The sequence below is a fragment of the Pan paniscus genome, chromosome 15 (genome assembly GCF_029289425.2).
Source record: "Pan paniscus chromosome 15, NHGRI_mPanPan1-v2.0_pri, whole genome shotgun sequence".
NCBI lineage: Eukaryota > Metazoa > Chordata > Mammalia > Primates > Hominidae > Pan > Pan paniscus.
This window is the reverse complement of record NC_073264.2, coordinates 102,913,537-102,939,003: the sequence shown is the minus strand read 5'-3', so window position 1 is coordinate 102,939,003 and position 25,467 is coordinate 102,913,537. Positions and strand designations below refer to the sequence as shown.

At 49.8% G+C, this 25,467-nt stretch overlaps 1 protein-coding gene and 1 long non-coding RNA gene across 15 annotated transcripts in view; one reads left to right on the top strand and one right to left on the bottom strand.

Annotated features, from left to right (window-relative positions):
* The window catches only part of PPP2R5C (protein phosphatase 2 regulatory subunit B'gamma), a 166,558-nt gene extending 142,744 nt beyond the window's left edge, over positions 1 to 23,814 (bottom strand). For 2 of the 13 annotated variants that reach the window (XM_055098024.2, XM_055098022.2), the window contains exons 1-2: positions 23,699 to 23,802; positions 21,474 to 21,539 (exon numbers count right to left, since the gene is read on the bottom strand). In XM_055098024.2, coding sequence (XP_054953999.1) covers positions 21,474 to 21,539; positions 23,699 to 23,740 — 108 coding nt within the window. In that variant the 5' untranslated portion in view covers positions 23,741 to 23,802. Of the gene's footprint in view, positions 1 to 21,473; positions 21,540 to 22,046; positions 22,181 to 22,522; positions 22,780 to 23,698 lie in introns of those variants that run through there. The other 11 variants (XM_063596392.1, XM_008959112.5, XM_008959110.4 and 8 more) reach the window with 11 other exon arrangements.
* Positions 23,815 to 23,981: 167 nt separating this feature from the next.
* Positions 23,982 to 25,467, top strand: part of LOC134729001 (uncharacterized) — a 143,038-nt gene continuing 141,552 nt past the window's right edge. For both annotated transcript variants that reach the window (XR_010109837.1, XR_010109836.1), the window contains exons 1-2: positions 23,982 to 24,443; positions 25,183 to 25,324. This is a non-coding gene — a long non-coding RNA (uncharacterized LOC134729001). The remainder of the gene's footprint in view (positions 24,444 to 25,182; positions 25,325 to 25,467) is intronic.

Genomic DNA, 25,467 nt, shown 5'->3' with positions numbered 1-25,467 from the left:
AAAGGGAGTCTGTGTCTGCATATGTGCTCTTTAAAAAGGCTGTCACTCTCTGAGACAGTTTGCTTCTGTGTCCCTACCCAAATCTCATCTCAAATTGTAATCCCCACAAGTCAAGGGAGGGACCTGGTGGGAGGTGACTGGATTGTGGGGGCAGTTTCCCCCCTGCTGTTCTTGTGATAGTGAGTGAGTTCTCACGAGATCTGATGACTTACAAGTGTTTGGCAGTCCCCCCCCGACTTTCTCTCTCTCTCCTGCTGCCGTGTAAGAAATGCCTTGCTTCCCCTTCACCTTCTGCCATGATGGTAAGTTTCCTGAGGCCTCCCCAGCTAGGTGAAACTGTGAGTCAATTACACATCTTTTGTTTATAAATTACCCAATCTCAGGTAGTTTTTTATAGCTGTGTGAAAATGAACTAATATAGACTCCATCCTGGAGACACAAACCTACCTAGTTTAGGGCCAAGGAGAGCAGACACACCAACTCCAGCCCCAAACATTAATTTGTTCTCATCCTTGAATGAAATTTTCATAAGCAATAAGAGCTGCTTTACTTTCTACTAAGGTGCTTAGGAATGCCTGGAAAGCGCTGTCTCATGTGACAGACTGCCCGGAACAGCAGGCAGCCTCTGACCTGGGAGGCAGGGGTCTCGGTTCCCTTCTCTCCCTCAGTCTGTGGCTTTTTCCTCAAAAGGTACTTTCTTGGGCTCTGAGCTTGACATCTGTCAATCTTTTGCCATGAAAGCCTGGGTCTTTCTTCCCTAAAAGCCCCTCCATAACCAGCTCCTCCACAGAATCCCCCAGTTAGACAGGTTTCTGCTCCGCCTTCTCTGGGTGCCCCTGGCATTGATTCCACAGTCTGGAGGAGCTGCTCCTAGGAGCTGTCCTGGCTTTTGATGTTCAGTCACATACGTGCGTGTTCCAGTAGATAATGTTCTCCATCTCCTTTTTATTTCACTATAGTGCCAGCCCAGCACTCACAGCGAGGACCTTGGGTAGAGGCCAATGACAGGGCTCCCCCGTGGCTTCTGACCCCAGCTGGAAGGTCGGCTGCATGGAAGGTGGCCCAGCCTAGGGGGCTGGGAAGCAAGTCCATGGGTCTTGACTGCCACGGGGACACACTGAGGATAGGCTTCTGCCCCTGAGAAAATAAGTCAGCCCTCGGGCACAGTTCCAAAGGGGCCCTTGGCCTTTTGGCCACCATGCCTCACTCCATTCTCTCGTCAGGGCCAAGACCAGAGAGAGGAGCCAGTCTGCCTGCTCTGCCCAGCCCAGCCACCAGCTGCCTGCCCCACAACACCGTGACCTGGTGCTCCCACCAACTCTGAGGGGGCATCTTCCTCCCCGACGGGACATCAGCTCAGGAGGGCAGGGCCTCTCCGCATGAGACATTGTCTGTCCCTGGGAAGGTGAGGTGATCTCCCTGAGGAAGGAGCTGCAGAGCCGCCCAAAGCAGATGCCACCAAGAACCTGGGCTCAGAGAGGGGGAGAAGGAGAGAGAGTGGGAGAGAGGGAGGGGGAAAGAGAGGGGGAGAAAGGGGGGGGAGAGAGATGGGGGAGGGGGAGGGGAGAAAGAGAAATGGGGAGAGAGGGAGGGGGAGGGGGAGGGGGGAGAAGGGGGGAGAAAGAGAGAGGAGGAGAGAGGGAGGGGGAGGGGGAAAAAGAGAGGGGGTAGAGAGAAAAGGGGGGAGAAAGAGAGAGGGGAAGAGGGACAAAGAGAGGAGGAGAGAGGGAGGAAGAGAAAGAGAGAGGGGAGGGGGAGGGGAGGGGAGGGGGGAGAGGGAGAGAGGGGGCAGAGAGGGGGGGGAGAAAGAGAGAGGGAGAGGGAGGGGAGGGGGAAGGGGGAGAGGGCAGAGGGGGAGAAAGAGGGAGGGGAAGGGGGAGGAGGAAAAGAGGGAGGAGAGAGGGAGGGGAAGGGGGAGAACAAGAGAGAAAGGGGAAAGAGAGGCAGGGGGAAGGGGAGAAAGAGAGAGGGGAGAGAGAGGGAGGGGAAGGGGGGAGAAAGAGAGAAAGTGGAAAGGGGGGAGAAAGAGACAGAGAGGGGAGAGAGAGGGAAGGGGAGAAAGAGAGAGAGAAGGGGAGAGACGGAGGGGAAGGGGGAGAGAGGGAAGGGAAGGGGGAGAGAGGGAGGGGAAGGGGGAGAGAGGGAGGAGAAGGGGGAGAGAGGGAGAGGAATGGGGAGAAAGGTGGGGAGAGAGGGGGAAGGGGGAGAAAGAGAGAAGGAGGGGAAGGGGGAGGGGGAGAAACAGAGAGGGAGGAGAGAGGGAGGGGGAGAAAGAGAGAGAGGAAAGAGAGGGAGGGGGAGGGGGAAAAAGAGAGAGGGGAGAGAGAGGGATGGGGAGGGGGAGGGGAAGAAGGGGGAGGGGGAGGGGGGGAAGAAAGGGTGGGGAGAGAGGGAGTGGGAGAGGGAGAAAGAGAGAAGGGGGAGAGAGGGAGGGAGGGAAGGAGGAACACAGGGAGAGAAGGATGAAGGGAATGAGGGAAGGAGAGAGGGAGGGCGAGGGGCTCCCTTGGGAGCAGCTGCCCAGAGCGGGTGGGCGCAGACGAGGTGGGAGCGGGAGCGGGTGCTGGGGCGGGCTCCTGGGTGCCGCTCCGGTACACCTGGCCACGGCCACGGCCACGGCTGGAGGATGAAGCCCCCGAGACGGGACGGAAAGGAAACGGGAGAGCGCGGTTCGCGGGTGGCCAAGCAGAGGGTTGGAGCGCGCAACGCAGGAGGCCAGATCGGCGTCCTCCGCTTCTTCCCCGGGCGGCCGGCTCCCCTCCTCCGGGCTCTGGGGTGAGGCAGTGGAGGCCGGGGCAAAGGCGGGACCGCGGCCTGGGGCCCTTGCCGGAGGCTCCGGAGGCGGCCGGCGGGAGCTAAGGGTCTCCTTGGAAGGCCGGGACAGACAACACTCTTGAGAAAACGTGGTTGGGGCAGAGGGGTGCGTCAGGCGCCCAGGAAGGCGCAGGCTGGCAAGGGCAGGGGCGGGGAGGCTGGGGGGCGGCAGGAGGGCCCGGCGGGAGCCCACGCGGGTCTGCAGCGACAACAGGAGTGAGGTCGAGCCTGGCCCCACGCGCACAGCGCGCCTTGGCAGCCCAGCGGCTCAGGGGCCAAAGCCGCCAAGGTCGCTGTGCCACCGGGAGGCGCAGGGCGGGTTGAGGCTTCGGAGGGTGGGGAAGGTCTGAAGGGGTCCCTGAGGACAGAAGCCAGGGTCCCGGGAAATACGGCAGCTGTAAACAAGCCCTCCTCCTGGGCACCAGACACCACCAACACCGCTGGTTCGCTGGTTCGTGGACAGCCCGGCGGGGACCCTGCCGCAGCCCCGACACCCGGCTCCCTCCCTGCAAAGACTCCTCCAGTGGCGGCACCGCAAGGCACCTGTAGCTGGAGGGAGACGGCTAGGGAGGAAGGCTGGGGAGCGGCTGCCCCACGCTGCATTCCATGGTTCAGGCCGAGCTGGCGCATCCTTAGCTTACAGAGAGGAAAGCAAGGCTCAGGCTGTGGGGTGAGCGCCTGAAATCACCCAGTCAGTGCTGCAGCCAAGCCCCAGCCTCAGTCCCTGGACTCTGGGTCTGGGGTTGAGCCAAATGCTGGACCCCAACTCCCCCCTTACACCCCACACCGGAGCAATTCCATGCTCCAGTGCCTCTCAAAATCCTCTCTTTCTGCAATATTATCGTAAACGGAACAAACTGCCACCACTTATGTGCCAAGGACTAAGTGATATGCCACTTAAGAAGTATTTTTAATGCCGGAAAGTCCAGCCTGAACCTGATCAAGCCCTGAGGTCTAACCACCAGTTCTTAGGAAAATACAAGAGAGAGAGGAGTGTGTTAACCAAAAGCAAAGTGATCTGGACGCAGGGAACCAGGGAACGTGGGGGAATGGCAGGAGGTGTCCTCCCGCAGCACCTGGCAGTCGAGCCACCACACTTCAGCCCAGGTGAGCCTCCGCTGTGGGCCCTGTTACATGCAAGCAGACCCTCCCCCCAAGCGGCGACAACTAAGAGCGTCTCCAAACATTGCCAAATGTCCCTTGGGGGGCAAAATCACCCTTGGTTGACTATCATATCTCTCAAACGTGTGGGAACAACCTGATTTAACAATTAAATTGCAAGGAGAAAAAGGAGAGGAGGAACCAGCACATATCACAACCTAGTGTAATGTATGTACCTGATTTGGATCTCAGGACTCAATTCAATTCAGGACCCAAACCAACCAAATGAAAAAGGGCGGAGGGGAGGGGAGATTTAATGCTTACTCCTGAGAGTAAGGAATTGCAGTTAATATTTTTAGGTGAGGCAATCACGTTCTGGTTCTTGGAGTCCTTGTTGGAGGATACCACAGGTGGGACTTACAAATAAAATACGATGACTGAGATTTGCTTCAAAATAATGTAGTGTGAAGAGAAGGCCATGCATATGGAGGAGGAGGCCTGGATAAGACAAGATGGGTTGCAGTGGATGATGGCCAAGGCTGGGCAATGGGGACCTGGGGCTTCCCTATATGATTCCCTCGACTACTGTGTATGTGAAAATAGTCCAAATGAACACGTTATTCCTCCCTGCATTAACCCCAGCCTCTATAGACCAGACAATCAGAACACCTTCCCTCATCTTTCTCCCAATCGTATTTTCAGTGTTGGTGGTACAGTGGTGAGCACAGCTGCCTCCAATCATATTTTCATACTGTTATCGGACTGACCTTTCTAAAGGTCCATCAGACCATTCCCCTGCTCACAAGATGCCAGTGGCTCCCCACTGCCTGCGGGAGAAAGTTCAAACTCCGTAGCATGGGGTTTGAGCTCAGCCGCTGTTTCCCCCACACTTATTTTTCCAGGACTCATCTCTCAATGTATGGGAGAGATGAGTCTCTCCTTTATTTCAGGAATGCTGGGCCACTCTCAGATTCTCAAATGTTCTCTGACCCTGCCCTGTTTCAATGCCTGTTTCTTCAGCGTGAAATGCCCTCCTCCCGTTCCCAAACTCTCACCCCCACACAAAGCTTTTGATCTACTCAGCCTTCAGTTCTAGCTCAAATGCCATTCTCTTTAATGTTTTCCCCACTCATACACGCAGCCAGGCCCCACCATCTCCTCAGTGTTCTTAAGGGGGTTCCCTTACACTTCCATCAGGCTTGGAATCCCATGTCTGCTTCTACAAAGAGATTCTGAGCTTGTTGAGAGCATGGACACATCTCATGTCCCCGTTATCTGCCAACACTCAGGCAGGCTCCGGAGCTTGCTGCGTCTCCTTCACACAGTCACTGTCTCTCACGTCCTTAATTCCAGCCTTCACACAACCACTTCCATGCACACTTGATGTTCCAGCAATACCAAACTACTTGTCCTCCCAGACAAAACCTAGTTTTGTATGTCTTTTCAGATACTTTATTTTTATTTTTAATTTTTTTGAGACAGGGTCTGTCTGTCACTCAGGCTGGAGTGCAATTGCACAACCACGGCTCACTGCAACCTCAACCTGCTGGGCTCAAATGATTCTCCTCCCTCAGCCTCCTGAGTAGCTTAGTCTACAGGCACTCACCACCACATCTGGCTAATTTTCGTATTTTTTGTAGAGACAAGGTCTCACTATGTTGTCCAGGCTGGTCTTGAACTCCTGAGCTCAAGCAATCTAATCTGCTGTGGCCTCCCAAAGTGCTAGGATTACAGGTGTGGTGAGCCACTGCACCCAGCCTTGGATCTTTTAAAAGTGCATTTGGCTCAAGGTAGTATGATACTGGCATAAGGACAGACATACAGATTGATGGAATAAAATTGAGAGCCAAGCCCATTCACCGGGGAAAGAACAGCGTCTTTAACAAATGATGCTGGGACAACTGGAGAGCCATATGGACAAGAATGAAAGTGGATCCCCCCTCACACCATAGGAAAAAAACGAATTCAACATGAATCACAAACCTAAACAGAAGAGCTGAAACCACACAACTCTTAGAAGAATACAAAGGTAAAGCTTCATGACCCTGGATTTGATAATGGTTTCTTAGCTATGACACCAAAGGTGCAAGCAACTAAAAAGAAAACAGATAAACCAGACTTCATAAAAATTAAACATTTTTGTGCAAAGGATACGATCAAGAAAGTGAAAAAACCCACAGAATGGGAGAACATATTTGCAAATTATATAAGGGTCTAGTATCCAGAATATGAAAAGAACTCTAACAACTCAATAACAAAAAGAAAACCCGATTAAAAAATGGGCAAAGGACTTGAACAGTCATTTCAACAAAAAAGATATACAAATGGCCAAACAAGCACATGAAAAGATGCTCACCACCTTTAGATGTTAGGGAAATGTAAATGAAAATTACAATGACATACCACTTCACACCTGCTGGGATACCTATTCTTTTTCAAACTGAAAAATAACTTGTTAGCATGGCCAGGCACCATGGCTCATGCCTCTAACCCCAGCACTTTGGGAGGCTGAGGCAGGAGGATTGCTTAAGCCCATAAGTTCAAGACCAGTCTGGGCAATATAGTGAGACCCCTTTTCTACATTAAAAAAAAAAATAGCCAGGTATGGTGGCATGCACCTGTAGTCCCAGCGACTCAGGAAGCTGAGGCGAGAGGACAGCTTGAGCCCAGGAGTTCAAGGCTGCAGTGAGCCATCATTGTACCATCGCATTCCAGTCTAAGTGACAGAATAAGACCCTGTCTCAACAAAAAACAAGTGTCATAAAGGACGTGGAACAACAACTGGAACCCTTGTATATTGCTGGTGAGAATGTAAAATGGGGCAGCTGATATGGAAAACAGTTTGGTGGTTCTTTGGCAAGTTAAACATAAAATTACCATCCAAAGCCAGGTATGGTGGCTCAAGCTTGTAATCCCAGCACCTTGGGAGGCGGAGATGGGTGGATCACCTGAGGTCAGAAGTTTGAGACCAGCCTGGCCAACATAGTGAAACCCCATCCCTACTAAGAATACAAAAATTAGCCGGGCATGGTGGTGCTTGCCTGTAATCCCAGCTACTTGGGAGGCTGAGGCAGGAGAATCGCTTGAACCCAGGAGTTAGAGGTTGCAGTGAGCTGAGATGGCACCACTATACTCCAGCCTGGGCAACAGAGCGAGACTCTGTCTCAAACACACAAACAAAAATGACCATCCATATGACCCAGCAATCTCACTCCTAGGCATATACCCAAAAGAACTGAAAACAAGTGTTCAAACAAAAATCGGTATACAATGTTCACAGCGCATTATTCACAATAGCCAAAAGGTAGAAACAACTCAAATATCCATCAACTGATGAAATGAAATGTGCTATATCCAAACAATAGAATATTAGCTATAAAAAGGAACGAGCGTTTGGGAGGCCGAGGCGGGCAGATCACGAGGTCAGGAGCTCGAGACCATCCTGGCCAACATGCTGAAACCCTGTCTCTACTAAAAATACAAAAATTAGCTGGGCATGGTGGTGTGCACCTGTAGTCCCAGCTACTCGGGAGGCTGAGGCAGGAGAATGGCTTGAACCTGGGAGGTGGAGGTTGCAGTGAGCCGAGATCACGCCATTGCACTCCAGCCTGGGTGACAGAGCAAGACTCCATCTCAAAAAAAAAAAAAAAAAGGGAATGAGGTATGACGCACGCTACAACATGGATGGACCTTGAAAGCATTCTGCGAAGTAAAGGAAGCCAGACACAGAAGGACAAATATTGCATGATTCCATTTCTATGAACTATTCAGGATCGGCACATCTACAGAGAACAGACTGGTAGCTGCTAGAGGCTGGGGGAAGGGGAGTGAGGAGTGACTGCTGGTGGGAATGGGGCTTCCTTTTAGGGTGAGTAGGACTTTCTGGAATAGGTGGTGGAGAGGGCTGCATGACCCGCTGAGCATCCTTGAGTCTTCTGGGCTTATGGTGAGAACATCAAGGGCCCCACGAAGACAGGGAGACACACACGCTTTGGGAGGATCAGCTGTTCTCAGTACAGAGAAGGCATTAGTGTTGGCTGAATAGGAAGTGAGAAACAACAGGTGTGCTTCCTCAGTTTAAGTGTTTACTCCTAAAATAAAAACTGGGTATCTATCTTAAAATGATAAGAAATCGCAGTAAAAAGGTATGATACTGTTTAGCGATCCGGTTTGGGCAACATCTAAAAAAAAAGGACTTGATTCTTCCCCTTTCACCCTCTTCTGGAATGCTGGTTACAGGGAACTCACTCAGTGAGGGGAGAGATGACCTAGAATTTACTTTGGCCTCTTGATGTCTGGCTTAATGATGGGAAATTATTTTTCAAACTCAGTATTATCTGTCAAACCCAAATCAAAATAGTCGGCCCTTCCCTTCAGTAGAAGCCACTGAAAGTCGGTGGTCCCAGAGGGTTCCAAGCGAGCACTGTGGCCTCCACGTGTCTGAACAGTGGCTGCACACGAGCAGCAGCTGCATTTTCTAGGAGGAAGGCGGGGGTGGAGTGGGGGGGGGGCACAATCTGAAATGCTATTTGAGACACTTGTCGGCCACTCAAATGGAAGCTACAGGAATAAAGAGGAAGTCGTTCCCTCCCCTTCCCAGAGCCTCTCCACTGAACAGACACGGGGTCCCTGGGGGAGGATGTGTCTTGCTGTGAGGATCTGGGATTCTGGAGTCTCTGGCTGGGAGAAGGAGGTGGTGGGGGTGTCTGGAGACAAGGGAAGATGAGGTGGCCAGTCCACATGGCAAGGCAAGGTGTTGCCCAGAAAGGCCTTGAAATTATGCAGGAGTTCAGGTTCCCAGCCAGGGTAGGTGGACTGCTGGCCCTGGGCCCAGCCCCACTGCCAGGCCCACAGGGAGGTACAGAGGCAAAGGGTGTTACCTGCCTCAGTGGTACATGGTCCTCTCCCAAGTCTTCCCAACAAGCATGGCTGCACTTCCTCAGGTAGAGGAAACAAGACGCCAGAGGCGTCCCTCACACTCAGGGACAACGCCCCATTAGTTTCTAACAGAGACACAGCAAGCCCGAATGTCCAAGTGCCCTCACACCCCACAACCTTCCGTGCAGCCAGGCAACAGCACCCCAGTATATTGGGAGTAAAAGGCAATCTGTGCAGCAGATACATGGAAGTCTATGTCTCTCTACTTTGAAATATTTCATGGAAACAGCAAAATGGGCAACTGGATTTGTGACAAAGCCTCTCTCCTAGATGTTTTATCATATAAGGGATTTACCAAATGAAACAAGCAGCTCTTTCCCTTCATTTAAACACTGCAATTCTCAAAATTCACAACTAGATATAAGATATTTATTGTTCAGTTGGGCAGGGCCGAATCACTGATCTCTCAGTATCTCTTAGATGGTGAATAGAGTCAAACCAAAAAGATACCTCTTCCACAGACCATGGCTAGTACTGGTTTCAGATACAGGCCCAGGGACCCATACTAGCAGCTTCTCCAAGTGCCGAACCCGATTTGGATTCCAGTAGGCCGCGGCTGGGAAGCCACAGCCCATGAACCACATCTGGCCTCCTGGTTATTTTTGTAAATCAAGTTTTACTGGCATACACTCAAGTCTGTTTATCCACCTGTTGTCTGTGGCTTCTCTCTTGCTGCAACAGCAGAGTTAAGTAGTTGCAGTAGAGACCACGTGCCCCCTGAAGCCTTGAATATTTACTATCTGGCCCTTTACAGAAAAAGGTTTACTGATTCTCGTGCCAGGACAACAATTTCTGGATGAGAGGAAGAAATAAAGGAAAACAGGACAGATTTCCCTGATCAAGGTCGATGATGCACTCACAATCAGCAAACCTCCTGAGCCTGCCTTACAAGTGAGAGTGAAGGAAGAGGCAAGTTACGACCTCCAGTAATAAAAAGATTTGCGGAGGCAGTCGCTGGTGCATCTCAGCATAGCAATATTCAACAGATGCAACTTCCATCTGGCAACCACAAAGCAGTGTGGGGCTGGAGGGAGAAAGCAGGTGCCCTGTCCCTACAGAATCCCCCCGAGGCCACGCACTCATAGACTGGGTATAGCAGAGGATAGGAGTGAGATATGCAGCTGAAAAGGAGATTGATGTTAGGTCTGAATACTGATCTCTCCATAGCCACCTTATCCCCACACACCTTCTCTGCAGAACATTGGTAAACTGAGTGGTTATGACAAGAAAAAGGGATTCTCCAAAGAAACCAGTCTGTCTAGGAAAAACTAAGGCTGCTAATGTAGGAGCTGGCACCTCAAAGCAAATTCTCTGCAGTTTAGTCTCTAGGGGCCAAAAGTCACAAGAGCCAGCTCCCAGCCAAGGCCTCTAAAGCAAGTGGTCAGATGACAAGCCCACCCACAGCCAGCTGTGCCAGTGCCTCATCTTTGCCTGTGTGAACAAAGAAACCCTTCATCTGAGAAGCAAAGTCTTCCAGTTGGTCTCCTTGTTCAGCTCTTGCCCCTCGTTCCCACACAGCAGCTAGGAAGATCCTCTTACTTCCCTACTCAAAACACCCCAGTGGCTTCCCATGACCCTCAGAATAAAAACTCAAAGCCCAACCAGACTCAGTGGTTCATGCCTGTAATCCCAGCACTTCGGAAGGCCGAGGTAGGAGGATCGCTTGAGGCCAGGAGTTTCAGACTAGCCTGGCTGACACAGTGAGACCCCTTCTCTACAAAAAAAATCCAAAAATCAGCTGAGCAGGGTGGTGTGCACCTGTATCTCAGCCACTTGGGAGGCTGAGGAGGGAGGATTGCTTGAGCCCAGTAGTTCAAGGCTGCAGTGAGCTAGGACTGCACCACTGCACTCCAGCCTGGGCAACAGAGTGAGACTCTGTCTCTAAAAACAAAACCCCAAAACAACTCCCCCTCCCTGCCAAAATCCCAAAACCCTGTCTAGGCAGGCTGTTTATAAGATCTTACCCTACCTTGTCTGTGCTCGGCTCCCTACCTCCATCCCTCCTGCTCTGCCTACCCTCACTTTTCCTTAGTCAACTGAACACCTGGCAGTGGACACGGCAAACTCACTTCCTCCATGGGGCCTTTGCACTAGCTGCTGCCTCTGGCTGAATGAATATCTTGCCCTAGATCTTTGCACTGTGGCCTCCTTCTTGACATTCACATTTCACTTTTCATGTCATCTGCTTGGTGAGACCATCCTTGACCACCTGAAGCAGCCTCCCAATCTCCAGCAGAGGGGCTGCCAGAAGGTCCTGTCCACCAGTGGTGTGTGGAGCTATGTGAGTGGTTTTGGTTGTCATCATGGTGTTGAGATCCCCAGGGCCATTGCTCTGCAAAGGTGAGACGCTCTCACGCCCAATGTCACTAGTGCCCCGCAGAAAACACCTGCAGCTCCACACTCCACTTCTGTGCCCTCACTGGAGGCAAACTCCACGAGTGCAGGAACTCTGCACCCGCAATGGTGCTCAGCACATGCCAGGTCTCAGAATGAACCTGCTGGATGACTGAGAATGAAGGAATCCCCTGGAGGGAAGCTGCAATGTCAGAGAAAACGGCCAAGATAAACAGGAACATGATACCGAGAGAGGGTATGATCCCTCCAGGGGACAGAAGGGGGACCTGACTCCAGAGCCCAGCCTCTGCCACACTGCACAGCTTCCGTGATCTGGACAGTGGCCCCATTCATCATCAGCAGGACAAAGTGGCTGTGCTCTGTGAAGCAGGTCTGAGAATGGGAGGAAGGTGAAGGGAGAACCTTGATTTCCGTATTACTTTATTTTTTATTTATTTATTTTTTGAGGCGGAGTTGCATTCTGTCACCCAGGCTGGAGTGCAGTGGCGCAATCTTGGTTCACTGCAACCTCTGCCTCCTGGGTTTAAGGGATTCTCCTGCCTCAGCCTCCTGAATAGCTGGGACTGCAGGTGCATGCCACCACACTCGGCTTTTTAAAAAAATTTTTAATAGAGATGCGGTTTCACCATGTTGGCCAGGCTGGTCTCGAACTCCTGATCTTAGGTGATCCACCCGACTCGGCCTCCCAAAGTGCTAGGATTACAGGCGTGAGCCACTGCACCCAGCCGCATTACTTTATTTTTTAACCCAAAATAAATTTCGTGTTTTGAACCCAAAATAAATAAATAAATAAGAGAAAATGTCTATAAAGAAAGACTAGGAGGACAAAAGGTCGTGACTGCTCTTGGGTCTGTCCAAGTCCCGCTCCTATGGGCAATGGAGTCTTTCTCGTGTGGGTATCAGGTGTAGGCCAACCACAGACCAAGCAGTAGACAGGGCCTCCCTCCCGTCTCACCACGCATTCCCTCTTCTTCTCGCCCTCCTCTTTCCTTAATTTTATCTACTTCCTTCTCTTTTGCCAATATAAGTCTTCTCTTCCTTTAAATTTAACCTTAAATTTGATATTTCATATTAAGAAGATTGATAGGTAACAAAATAAGTTCAATTAAATTAAATACACTCCCATAAGAATTATTTTGGAAAATACTGGTAGGGTCTGAAGTAGCTCTGTCCAACAGAACTTTCTGTGAAGCCACAAATGTTCCATATCTGCTGGTCAACAGAGTAGCTGCTGGCCACATGTGGCTACTGAGCACTTGAAATGTGGCCCGTGCAACTGAGGGACTGAATTATTTACATAATTTTAATTTTCATTAATTTAAATTTAAATTTAAAATAGCCATATGCAGCAAACAACAAACATCTTGGCCAGGGCAGGTCTAACCCCTTCAGAGCCCCTTAGTAATTTGATATTACCACTGGGCCATGCCAGCCCTTGGTCAGAGCTAACACCTGCAGGCTGCAGGGTATCTGAAATTAATCTCTTGGGGGCCATTTTTGTGTTGTTGTTGAGATGGAGTCTCACTCTGTCACCCAGGCTGGAGTGCAGTGGTGTGATCTCAGCTCACTGCAACCTCTGCCGCCCAACTTTTCAAGCAATTCTTATGCCTCAGCCTCCCGAGTAGCTGGGATTACAGATGCCTGCCACCAAGCCCAGCTAATTTTTGTAGTTTTAGTAGAGATAGCGTTTCACCATCTTGGCCAGGCTGGTCTTGAACTCCTGACCTCATGATCCACCCGCCTGGGCCTCCGAAAGTGCTGGGATTACAGGCATGAGCCACCGTGCCCAGCCGCTCAATCTTATATTAAGAAAATATATACAAGATAATGTGGTGGCACACACCTGTAATCCCAGCTACTTGGGAGGCTGAGGCAGGAGAATAGCTTGAACCCAGGAGGCGGAGGTTGTGGTGAGCCAAGATCGCACCACTGCACTCCAGCCTGGGCGACAGAGTGAGACTCTGTCTCAAAAAAATACATACACACACACACACACATACATACACACACACACACACACACACACACACACACACACACGAGATGAAGAAAAAGCCAAATGCCCTTAGTAAAGCATTTTTTTCCCCTTCTGGAGAGCTTAATTTCTAGGCCTGTTCTCTCACTCCCCCAGGTGGAGAACATGAAGATGACAACGCTGTTTGGATTTGGGAAGCAGCACTTCCTTCACTGCAGGAGCACTGGAGAGTCTCTGCTTAAAACAACATACTGATAGGAACGTGTGAGGGGATTAGAGAGGACACTGTGCTAAACCAGACACCGCTGTGCCCTGCCCTTTGGCAGGTACCCAGTGTTTAAGGAAACACTGGAGACCCGTCTTCGAATTGAAATATTCCAGATGAATCTTCCCTGTGATTTAGGAAAACATCACCGCATTTCATGTTGGTGGCAGACTGACTCACTCAGCTCCGCTAAGGATGCAGGTGGAAACCTTTCCACCATCACATGGCAGGGCTATAAGTTGCCATTCACCCTGCTGTTGCTTTAACGTAGGAACTTTGAGCTTCTTTCTTGAACTGGAAAATTTTAGATTTCATATCATTTGCTTGATGAGCTCTTTCTAGAATTGCATATACCGTAGCGAAGCTTTTACTGAAGAGGGAGAGGAATGCTGATCTTATCTATTGGCTTTAACCATGATACACACCCTAGGGTCCAATGTGCTTTCTGGAACTCCATAATTTTATGGTAAGCCTGTGTCTCCATAGATGCTTTAAAGCGTCTGATTTTCTCACCCAAAGCTCCAGGTGGCTCTTTACATGAAATGGGTTCCATCTTGTCCCATCCACTCAAGGACAATAAGATCTAACTGAGTGGGGGCCAAGTTACTCCCAAGTACACTGGATGTCCAGAAGCAACAGGTGCTACACTTCAAAAATGATGGAAACGGCCACTACTTCAGTTCCTAACAGGTCTTTATCTCTTCAATCCTCAACACAGTGCTCGCACAGAACAAGACATGCTCAAGACAAACCCTATCTTATAAAACATATTAAATATATATGTAAGTATGCTCTACTGAGAAACATTCCCAAAATAAATTAAGAAACACAAAGCATAAAAGATCACAGAGAAACCTTTACAGTCACTGCCACATAATGACATTTCAGATAACAACAGACTGCACAAATGATGGTGGTGCCTTAGATTATAACACCATATTTTTATGGTATCTTTTCTATGTTTAGATATACAAATTCTTGCCATTGTGTTACAGGTGCCTACAGGGTTCAGTTAAATGACATGCTGTACAGGTGTGTAGCCTGGAGTGACAGGCTATTCCATATGCCCTAGGTGTGTAGCAGACTACCACCTAGGTTTGTGTTAAGCACATGCCATCATGTTTACAAAACGACAACATTGCCTAACAACACAGCTCTCAGAACGTACCCCCCTCATTCAGCGATGCATAACTGTATTTAAATGGAAATCCTATTTTGAAGTGCTTTAATTAAAACAAGATCTTATGAGGCTATACTTTTTACCACTGACCTTTTAACCAAGATCTTATGAGACTACACTTTTTTCCACTGAATATGTAAAAGAAAACTAAGAAAAAAACCAAAATACTCTACTTTTAAAAATTTTCCCGAGACATTAGAAAAAAACCTAAGTACCATAATCTTCTGCTTTAGTATACTGTTATTTATTTAAAATGAATTAAACTGAATAAAAATTCTACATTAGAGTTCCCTTATTGGATCAAAAAAGTGATAAATAAGCCTCTTAATAAACAAGTTTTTTATTGTTGTTGCTAATTTACAGTATCAGAAAAATCAGCAACCTAACTGTCTTCAAGGTCTCCTTTTCAGTACTTTTAAAACCCACCAACTCAATACTTCTTGACTCTAGGCCCTAATATATATGGCAAGATCAAAGAAGACTCGAGCTCAACTGATGCCTTCAAGGACTGAATCTAGCTAGCAAGGCAAGTCACAGGGGAACGAAGGTCATCTAACACAGTGTACATGACACAGAACTGCGTACAGCCAGCCGCTGGTCTAGTAAGTAATTGCTATAAGCATTTAAAATATGGAAAACACAGAGTTCAAGATGGTGAGAAACAGCTTCGCTGAAGTTTCTGGATAGATGAGATTGAGTTGGAGCTAAAAAGATGAAAGGCGCCGGGCACAGTGGCTCACGCCTGTAATCCCAGCACTTTGGGAGGCCGAGGCAGGCGGATCATGAGGTCAGGAGACCAAGACCATCCTGGCTAACACAGTGAAACCCTGTCTCTACTAAAAATACAAAAAATGAGCCGGGCGTGGTGGCGGGCACCTGTAGTCCCAGCTACTCGGGAGGCTGAGGCAGGAGAATGGTGTGAATCCGGGAGGCGGAGCTGGCAGTGAGCGGAGATTGCGCCACTGCACTCCAGCCTGGGTGACAGAGCAAGACTCCGTCCCAAAAAAAAAAAAAAAAAAAAAAAAGATGAAAGGATTCAGATGGCCAGCAGCGAATGGGGGTAGAGCATTCTAAAAGAGGGGTTCTCAAAGTGTGGTCTGGGGTGTGTCCCTTGACCCTTTCAGGAGTCCACAAGGTCAAAACGGTTTTTATGATAACATGAAGATGTGATTTGCCCTTTAAAGCGTCATTATGGGGAGTTTTTCACAGGCTACACATATGAAATCGGAACAGCTTGCGTGCAGGGGCAGACAGCTACCTTCGATGGAGCCGGACGTTAAACAGATTAGCAAAAACAGAGCCATGCCACTTTTCTCAGCAAATTAAAAAAAAAATTCTTTCCACATAAGTGTTTTTTATGTCAACACGTAATGGGTGTTACTGTTATTATTAGATGAACTATTTAAAAACGTTCAGCTTTAATTTCTAAGGAAAAATATCGGTAGATAGATATAACTCACTAAATAAAAGCTCTTTGGGGTGCTTGATAATTGTGAAGAGTATAAAGGAGTGATCTCCCTTCTGTGTGAGCACTCACTGCTGTTCTAAAGGAAATATAATGCTCAGATGAATATGTGCCAGGCATGGTTTGTAAGCAAATGTACGTATTTTGGAAAGGTGTCTTTATAGTGCAGTGGCTCAACAGGGGGCGATTTGATCCTCCAGGAGACATTAGACAATGTCCAATGTCTGGAGGCATTTTGGTTGTCACAGTTGGTGGGGGCAGTGGGCCACTGGCATCCAGGGGTAAGGCCAGGGATGCTGGTGAATGTCCTACAAAGTAGAGGACCACTGGGCAGCCCCACAACAACATATCTTGCCCCACAGTCAAGTGTTCAGATGGGAACCCTTGGTCTAGAGCAGTGGAGGTCACAAAGGAGGTACCTGGGGTCTACCGACCTTGCAGCTTGTGATGTAGGACAGGAATGGGGGCTAGAGAAGGGAGCCGCTTAAGGAAGAACCCACCACTCCCTCATGCCTCAAGGGCAGCAAGCTCAGGACATCTGCCTCCTAACAACCCCAAAGCTCGGCAGCGGAGGCTGCGGCTGCCAGGGATGGATCCTCCCCGCAGAACCTCTTTCTGATGCCCCTGGGGTCTAAGGAGAGACCATGGGGAGGCGCTGGGAAGAGGGAGCCAAGACGTGGCAATTAAAAGCAAATGATTCCATTTACTCCATAATCATTACATATGAGTTTCAAAAAGATTTTTAAAGTATTACTTCTCTTGGTCTTCTCTGGGTTTCACTGAAGTTCAGCTTAGGGTTGTATGGAAAAAAAGGTGGGAAGAGACTGATGGAAGCTAAGGCATGGGAGGTTCTAGCGAAAGCTCCAAGCTCAGAAGTGAGCCTACAGGGGTGTCAGGGGCTCTCCTTGGAGGAGTCGTGCCGAACAAAATGACTGTCCTTGTCCTCCTCCTTACTCAGGTGAAAACTCTTGCTACAGAGACTGTGAAAAGGAGTATTTCTTGCAAAGATATTTTTCATAACAATGTTGTTAACATTTAATGGGTGTATTATTAAATATTTTTTAAATTTCAATTTTAATTTCTAAAAAAATTACCCTTCCGCCTAGTACCTATGCGACCTGAGGCGACTGTCAGTCTCCCTAGGTCTAGACCATCAGGGAGTGGTGGCACTGGAAAGTAAAGGGACAGATTATAACAGGAAAAAATTTACTAAAGGTAGAAGGTGGCAAAGCTAGCTAACGAGTTGGAGAGAGGATTGTTCTTTCTCTTCAGCAACAGATATTATGTAAGAGTTGCTGTAGAGACTTTCAAACAAAACTAAGCTGAAGCAGGTGTAAAATACATGACAATACTCAAACGACCTTTAATGTGCTTAAAACGAATCACTTTACAAAAAGCATGAACACTTCTAAAAATGTAACATTGGACACAGTACACACACTTAAAAGAAACAACACCCACCTATGGTCTGATCTTACAAAATGGACTTGAGGAAACTCAGAGCAATTTATTAACATTCTAAATAATCATAAAATGTGCCTAGTTATGTTTCCACAGATTTGAAGGCTACACTGAGAACAGATACTCAAAAGTGAGTCTCCTTTGTCAATCTCCACAGAATTTTCCAACTTCAAGTGACCCATGAGCCCGTTTTTTGCCTCTTTCCTTAAGACTTCCTATGAAATAAACCAGCAATAAGTAGTGGGAAGAAACTTTTATTTCCAGGACACATGTGCAGAAGCAACAAGTCAAAATTAACCATTCTATCTGAAAGAGAAGAAACATGTACCAACACATGTCATTCAAGGAGAAGTTTCTAGAATAAGGCAAAAGTTACAGGGCAGCAGTTATGACCTTTAATAGAATTTTGTTACACTGAAAGATACAGCCTGCCATACTTGCAGGGAAAATGTCTTTCAAGAAGGGTAACACCCAATCTCTTCCATACATTTAAAAATAGCCTAATCTTAAACTTATCAAATCATTTTAGGGATGAGAAAACAGGGTCACACAAGTTAGGTGACATCATTTATGGCAAAGCAAGAATCGGCATGTTTATTTTCTAACCCCCAAGCTGAAATATTTTCCACTGTACCACTCTACCCTATACTCCAGGACTTCATCTTTCTTACTGAAAAACCCAAACCATCAAATGTCCCCTTGTTCTACCCAAGAATTGTTCTGCAACATACGCCACCTGCTTCCTTGCTTTCTATGAGGCTGAAGACTAGACAGGCAGGAGTTTATTATACAGACCTGCCATATACTTGAAGCAGTGTGTTAAGTCAACCAGAGGCCAGGTTCTTGAATGCTTTCTCTGTTTGGATTATTTCCACGCTGTCTGGCTGCTCTGCCCTGGACAGGTCCCTGCTCTGCACATCTCTCAAGGCTGAGAAGCCCCAACTAGGGTAACTGTCCCATCAGAGGGTGAGTTCACTGGGTAATGGGAGCAACTGCTCATTGTGAAGGTGACATGATGTTAAAAGGCTTGAAAGGGGCTGCGTGGTGGCTCACGCCTGTAATCCCAGCACTTTGGGATGCTGAGGCGGACGGATCACCTGAGGTCAGGAGTTCGAGACTAGCCTGGCCAACAAGGTAAAACTCCGTCTCTACTAAAAATACACACACACACAAAAAATTAGCTGGGCATGGTGGCGGGAGCCTGTAATCCCAGCTACTTGGGAGGCTGAGGCAAGAGGATCACTTGAACCCGGGAGGTGGAGGTTGCAGTGAGCCGAGACCGCGCCATTGCACTCCAGCCTGGGAACAAGAGTGAAACTCTGTCTCAAAAAAAAAAAAAAGGCTTGAAAGCAGCATGGGAATGTCAAGCCTATTTAAATTGTTCAGGTTAAAATATTCAAGTTAAGAGTAATACTGAGAGAGAGGAGAGGGAAAAAGTGTGCAATAATGGTTTAATTCACCTGCATGAGTCAATCATATTTGGTAAGTGGGTGGAACTAGAAGTGAAGCAGTGAGCTGAAGACTGAGGGGAAAAAAAACAATAATAAAATTTAAGGGTCAACTCAAAGGTCAAATGAACAGAAGTGTCCCAACTTGTATTCCTGAAAAACAATTTACACAGTGATCTGCCAAGTGTCAAGCTTAATATGCCAGGTTGCCTCTGGTATCCTTATGAGGAAGCAGTGAAGGCCCCAACATTTCAGTGTTTTCAGTGGTAATTTCAAGCTCTGTAGCTCCAGCTCTTAGACAGTAGCACTAGAAAAAATACAAAAAGACAAGTGGGGCATCATACTCAGGCACTGCAGGCCACACCGCAGGTCTCACACAGCTGGCAAACTGCTTTCAAAACACACATTTCACATAGTAGTGATTTTGGTATCTTTGAACTACTGAGATTTTTCAGGTTTAAACTTAACATTATTCATCCTTACAGCCAGGATCTTCCCACTAAAAATAGAAATAAATGATATATACACACCGATGCTCCTTTGTATAAGGAATATAGCTAAAGTAAGAGGACATAGGCACATTAGCAAGAAAGCTCTGGGGAGAAGAAATCTTAGCAGTTTTAATGAAAGATCAAAAGACCAAAAAAAAAAAAGGCATATAGCATATACCTTCATAAAGCACCTACATTTCATCTTCATCGAAATGAATTTAGTCAAAAGGGTGACAGGGAAGAAATAAACAAGTCAAATCCCAGCATGGCACAGTAAACCTCAGTTGTCTGCTATAAAGACAGGGAGGGACAGACTGGCACAAATGATCCTAACTATTGACATTTAAGGAATCTTTTGGATTTCTGCTTTTTGCTTTGGGGAGGGCAACAGATTTGCTGGAATAAACCACCTGCTGAAGAGAAGGGAGGTTCAGAATACACCAAATGATAGAAAAGAGAGAATGCAGGGCTAAAAAAAAGTCCACTGCAGATCATCGCCAGTTAACTGTGTTTCCCAGACAGAACTGAACTCATTCTAATTTGGCTTACAGGAAGAAGTCTGACACTGGCAAATAAACGTCATTTGTGATAAGACTGGGGCCTCAATGATCCAGTTCTGGATAACTGACACTCTATTAACCCAATTATGTGCTACCCATGGATTCAAAAGGACCTACTGGCTCTGCCTGGGTCCACGCAGCTCCTGGACCCTTGGCCCTAGGTGCTCTAGTTCAACAATTAGTCACAAGGAAGAAAAGGCAAAGGAAAGTGGTGACTCTGCAAATCCTCTGAAGGCACTTCACGGTGTGAAGGAACAGCATCAACCTTGGTCAAGTAGATGCAAGGCTCACTTGGCATTCCAGCTGTTCCTCAATGAGGCCAAAGCCAAGAAGCAAAGAAAGTCACAAGTGGCCGGCGCGCGCACACACGCACACACACACACACACAATGTGAACAATAATAAAATACCAAAACTAGGTAAATTTTTTCAAATACCAACATTATTGGAGAAAGAGGCCAAGGGACCGTCAACAGAAATAGGGAGCTAGCCCAGGACGTCAGTAGCAGAGATGGTTTGAAATAAAACAAGGTGATGGAAGAAAAAGAACTAACCACTGAGTTGCCTGGCAGCTTGCAATGGAAGTGGCGGTGGGGGGATGACCCTAAAGCTAAAAGCAACATAGCAACACCATAGACTGCATAAGACCAATCTATACAGGAGGGTTGCTGGGTTTGAGGTGTGGGAAATTAACTTAAAAATACCAGATCCAGGATGGGCACGGTGGCTCAGGCCTGTAATCCCAGCACCTTGGGAGGCCAAGGCGGGCGGGTCACGAGGTCAGGAGTTCAAGACCGGCCTGACCAACCTGGTGAAACCCCGTCTCTAATAAAAATACAAAAATTAGCCGGGCGTGGTAGCGGGTGCCTGTAATCCCAGCTACTCAGGAGGCTGAGGCAGGAGAATTGCTTGAACTCAGGAGGCAGAGGTTGCAGTGAGCCAAGATCGCGCCACTGCACTGCCGGCCTGGGCGACAGAGTGAGACTGTATTAAAAAAAAAAAAAATTTGCTGGGTGTGGTGGCATGTTCCTGTGGTCCCAGCTACTTGGGAGGCTGAGGTAAGAGGATCACTTGAGCCTGGGCGGCAAGGGGTAGCAGTGAGCAGAGATTGCGCCACTGCACTCCAGCCTGCGTGACAAAGTGAGACCCCGTCTCAAAAAAATAAAAAACAAAAAAACCCCAAAAAACCCACAAACAAACTCCATAGGCAAGCACAATTTTCATAAAATCATTAATAGTTTTCCAAAGCAAAACAGTAAATACCTAAACAACTAAAATTGAGGGTTATGAAAGACACCACAAAAAAAAAACCTCACATAGAGAAACATTTTAGAAGATTCTAGGCTTTATCACTCTCGGTTTTTCTACCTTAAGTTAAAAGCTGTGTATAAAATACAAAGTCAATATTTGATGACAGTTACCTCTGATTCTACTGTGTCTTGTCCTTCTTTTGAACTTTTTCCACTCTTCCCTGCTTTTGGTGATTCCTGGTAAACATCAAGCAAAGTCAATTAGTCTTCTCACTTTTTAGACAGGTAAACATCAGATAAGCCAAATGCAGTTTTAAAAGTGATTTATACAACTACAGCTTCTGATATTTTTAATTCATACCATTAGGAAATTCTATATCATACCGTTTAGGATTCCAACAGTGCAATGCCCCCCACCCCCCATTCAGATTCTTTTCGTTTTATCTGCATTTGAGGTTGAAAACTTCAAGCAGAAAGCAGATAAATCCAATTTATACAGTGCTTCTGGCATTTTGAGATCCACATCACATCCCTTTCTACCCTCCCACCCTAAACCCTATGAGTGAGGATTTCTGGGGTGATAATGAAACGCTACAGAGCTCCACCTGAAGCAGAAACATACCCGCCCCCCCGAATGCAAACGCAGCACCCTTGCTCGCAGCCCTCACCGCCGCCGCCACCCAGGATAATAATAGTGTTTGAGAGCCCCAGAGCGTCCCTCCGGGGCGGCAGATAATTCCTTACCAGCTCTCAGCGCGGTCCCTTCTCGCTCCCTTTCCCCCGTCCAGGGGTCCCTCCCCAGGCGTCTACAGCCCCCATCCCTGAAGCTCCTTTCCGGGAGTCTGCGAGGCTGCGAACCCCCTCGGCGGCCGCACCTGCCGGCCCAAGCCCACGCCGCGCTGTCGGAAACGGGCGCCCCTCCGACCCCCTCCCCGGGCCGCGCCCTCCCTCCACGCCCAGCCCCGGCCCATCACGAAGGTCCCAGCGGCCCGGGCCTGCGCCCCGCGGCTCCGGCGCGATCCCCGGGCTCCCCGCCCCCACCGGGCATGAGGCCGAGAGAAGCCCGGGGATGTCTGGCTCGGCCGCCCTCGGGGACGCGAAGCCCGCGGCGTCAGGCGGGGAACTGAGCCGGGGCCCGGGCGCAGGACCCCGGTGCCGTCGCGCCCTCTCCCGGCAGTCCCTCCCCGCTCCCTCCGTCCCGCGGCCGGGCCCGGACTCACTTTCTCCTTCTTGTTTTTATTCGGCATGGCTGGAGCGGGCCGCCGCCGCCGCCGCCGCCCCTGCCGCCGCCTGCCCCCGCAGCAGCAGCGCCCCCGCCCCGGCCGTCGCGCCCCCGCGGCCGCCGCCGCCGCCGCCGCCGCCCGGGGACTGAGTCTTTCGCTTGCTCTCGCTTCCCCTTTTCCAGGCTCCCAGAGGCTGCGGCAGCCGCGGCGGCGGCGGCGGCGGCGGCGGCAGCGGCGGCGGCGTCTCTCCGCCCCTCCCCCGGCCGGCCCGCCCCGCCCCTCTCCTCCCCACCCCCGGCCGGCCGCCCCGCCCCTCCCCGCCCGCCGCTCGCCCCGCCCCTGCGCCCGGCCCCGCCCCGCTGCCCTCAACAGCGCCCTGCCATTGGTCGACGCGCCCCCACGTGCCCTAACGCTCCCTGCTCCCCCCACCCTCTCCGCGCGACCCGTTCACGCCCCCGCCCTCCGTCGCGAGTCGCTGCGAGCTGGCCTCAGGCAGGCCGCGGCCTCCTGGCGCGGGGCTGACCGCTGAGCAGAGCTGAGCCGACTCAGGGGAGGGAGCACGTGGCTGCGACTGCGGTGACAGGGCCGTGGCCCGCTGTGGAGGCGCAAGACAGAGCGTGAGACGTAGGAAATGCACATTTGAAATGTATGGCAACAACTTCTGCAGCCGGCGAAACGCGAACCGTGGCCTCTTGGCCTTGCCCCCTCACCGCCGCGGCTCTCGTTGCAGTCAAGAGTGCCTGGCACGCTTTGCACTGAGGCGCACGGGGAGGCCCGGGAACCGAGCGAGCGGCAGTTTCGCGGGACACCGCTGGGCCCCGCCTCCCCTCCCCTCCCTCCACTCCCCTCCCCTCCGTCCCCTCCCTTCGACCAGCCCGTCCCCTGCCCTCCCCTTCTCTCGACCAGCCCGTCCCCTGCCCTCCCCTCCTCTCGACCAGCCCGTCCCCTGCCCTCCCCTCCCCTCCCCTCGACCAGCCCGTCCCCTCCCCTCCTCTTCCCTCGACCAGCCCCTCCCCTCGGCCAGCCTTTCCCCTCGGCCAGCCTTTCCCCTCGACCAACCCCTCTCCTCGACCGGCCCCTCCCCTTGACCGGCCCCTCCCCTCGGCCAGCCCCTTCCCTCGGCCAGCCCCTCCCCACGACCAACCCCTCCCCTCGACCAGCGCCTCCCCTCACCAGCTCAGCTTTCCGCAGCTCCTCCCGCGAGGTCCCACCCATCCGACAGCGCCGCCCCTCCCTGGTTGGTCCCGCCCTCCGCAGTTTCTCCCGCGAGGTCCCGCCTACCCGACAGTCCCGTCCTTTCCTGGTTGGTCCCGCCCTCCGCAGCTTTTGCCGCGAGGTCCCGCCCACCCGACAGCCCCGCCCCTCCCCAGTCGGCCCCGCCCTCCGCAGCTCCTTCCGCGAGGTCACGCCCACATGTGCAGCCCCTCTCCTCCGGCGTCGGCCCCGCCCACCGAGGCGAGGCCTCAAAGACTTGGTGGCCGCTGCGCCAATAGGATTTTATTTTTATTCTTTAATTTGGCTTGATCATAAATGGTGAGGAAACCTCTGCATGACTGGGAGTCACCTGATTTCTCTCAGCTTGTTAATAGCTGTGAGGAGAGGGTGTCCAAGGGAAAAACGTTAACTTTTCAATACAATGCTTCCGCGGTCCACCTCGTGCCCAAAACTATTGAAGACGCTAAGGACAGGCGTCCCAGATTGCAGAAATGCATTAGGTAGTAAGACTCTAGGAGCGTACGGATTTCACGTGCGAGAGGCATTGGTGCTTCACCTGTGATGATGAAGGAGCTGCATCTTAACTGGCAGCTTAAAAATCATCGCGTTCTCTTAGCCCCCGGAGTTTTGTTCTTGGAAGTTTCCAGGCAAAGCATTTTCCATTATTCTCAGCAGTTCTGCAATGAGAAAGCTGAAAGACGGGGTAAGAAAAAAAAGATCTAAAGGGAGGAATGTTGTGGGAGGTCAGGAAAGTAAGTTCTGTCTGCGGGTGTCTGAATGTCTGCGGGCTCTTAGACGAATATCTGTAGGTAAGCAGGACAGTCTCAAACAACTATTTGTGCGGAATAAGTGGCTTTTTTGTTAATAATTTAAGTGGGTTAATGGTGTCTCCAAAACAATTTTGAGGATAGAGCGATGCCCCTAGTTAACTTAATAACATTTTAAAAATAAAATATGTGCTGTCAATTTAATAAGTCCAGGATATATCCATATCAGAAAGGAGTAGCTCTGAAACTATTGGTTTATTGCCATGAACTCTTAGGGAGGCTTAGAGGCATCTCTGAGACAATCCTTTGCCACCAAAATCCTTGTATCGTATCTCCTGATCCGGTGTTGCATACAATTCATTCATTCGACCCACATTTGTTGGATAACTACTATGTGCAAAGCATGATGCCAGAAATTTCATGGTGAACAAGGCACTACCCGTGTCCTCAAGCAGTTCGCATGCTTGCATGGAAATAGAAAAAACCAGCAATCAGAAGGACATGACATGTGACAAGTCTACAGGACTGGGGTGAGGGGGGTCAGGCTTGGAAGCATGACAGAGCACTGCACAGGACGTTTTGTTATGGCCGGAGATGAGACTGAAGGAACAGCGACGCTGAATTAAGACTGGTAGACCTTGCCAAGATATTGTACTTCTTTTGAATGCATTTCAGGGTCACTGACAGATACTGAAGTGGGGAGTGATGTACTCACATTTGCATTTTAGAAGACATCGGTGGCAGGAGTGTGGAGGAGGTGACGGTGGAAGTAAAAGCAGGAGGCAGAAAGAGCAATCAGCATCCAGCTATGGTTCAGGTGCGTGCCAGGGAGGCATCTCCACAGCAACGGGGGGAAGGATCGCCGACGCGACAGAGAGCCAGAATCGAGGATAAAAAGCGAATGCTCATGCTTGTAGTTTGGGCAACACAGTGAATGATGAGGAAGGGATGCAAGTGGAG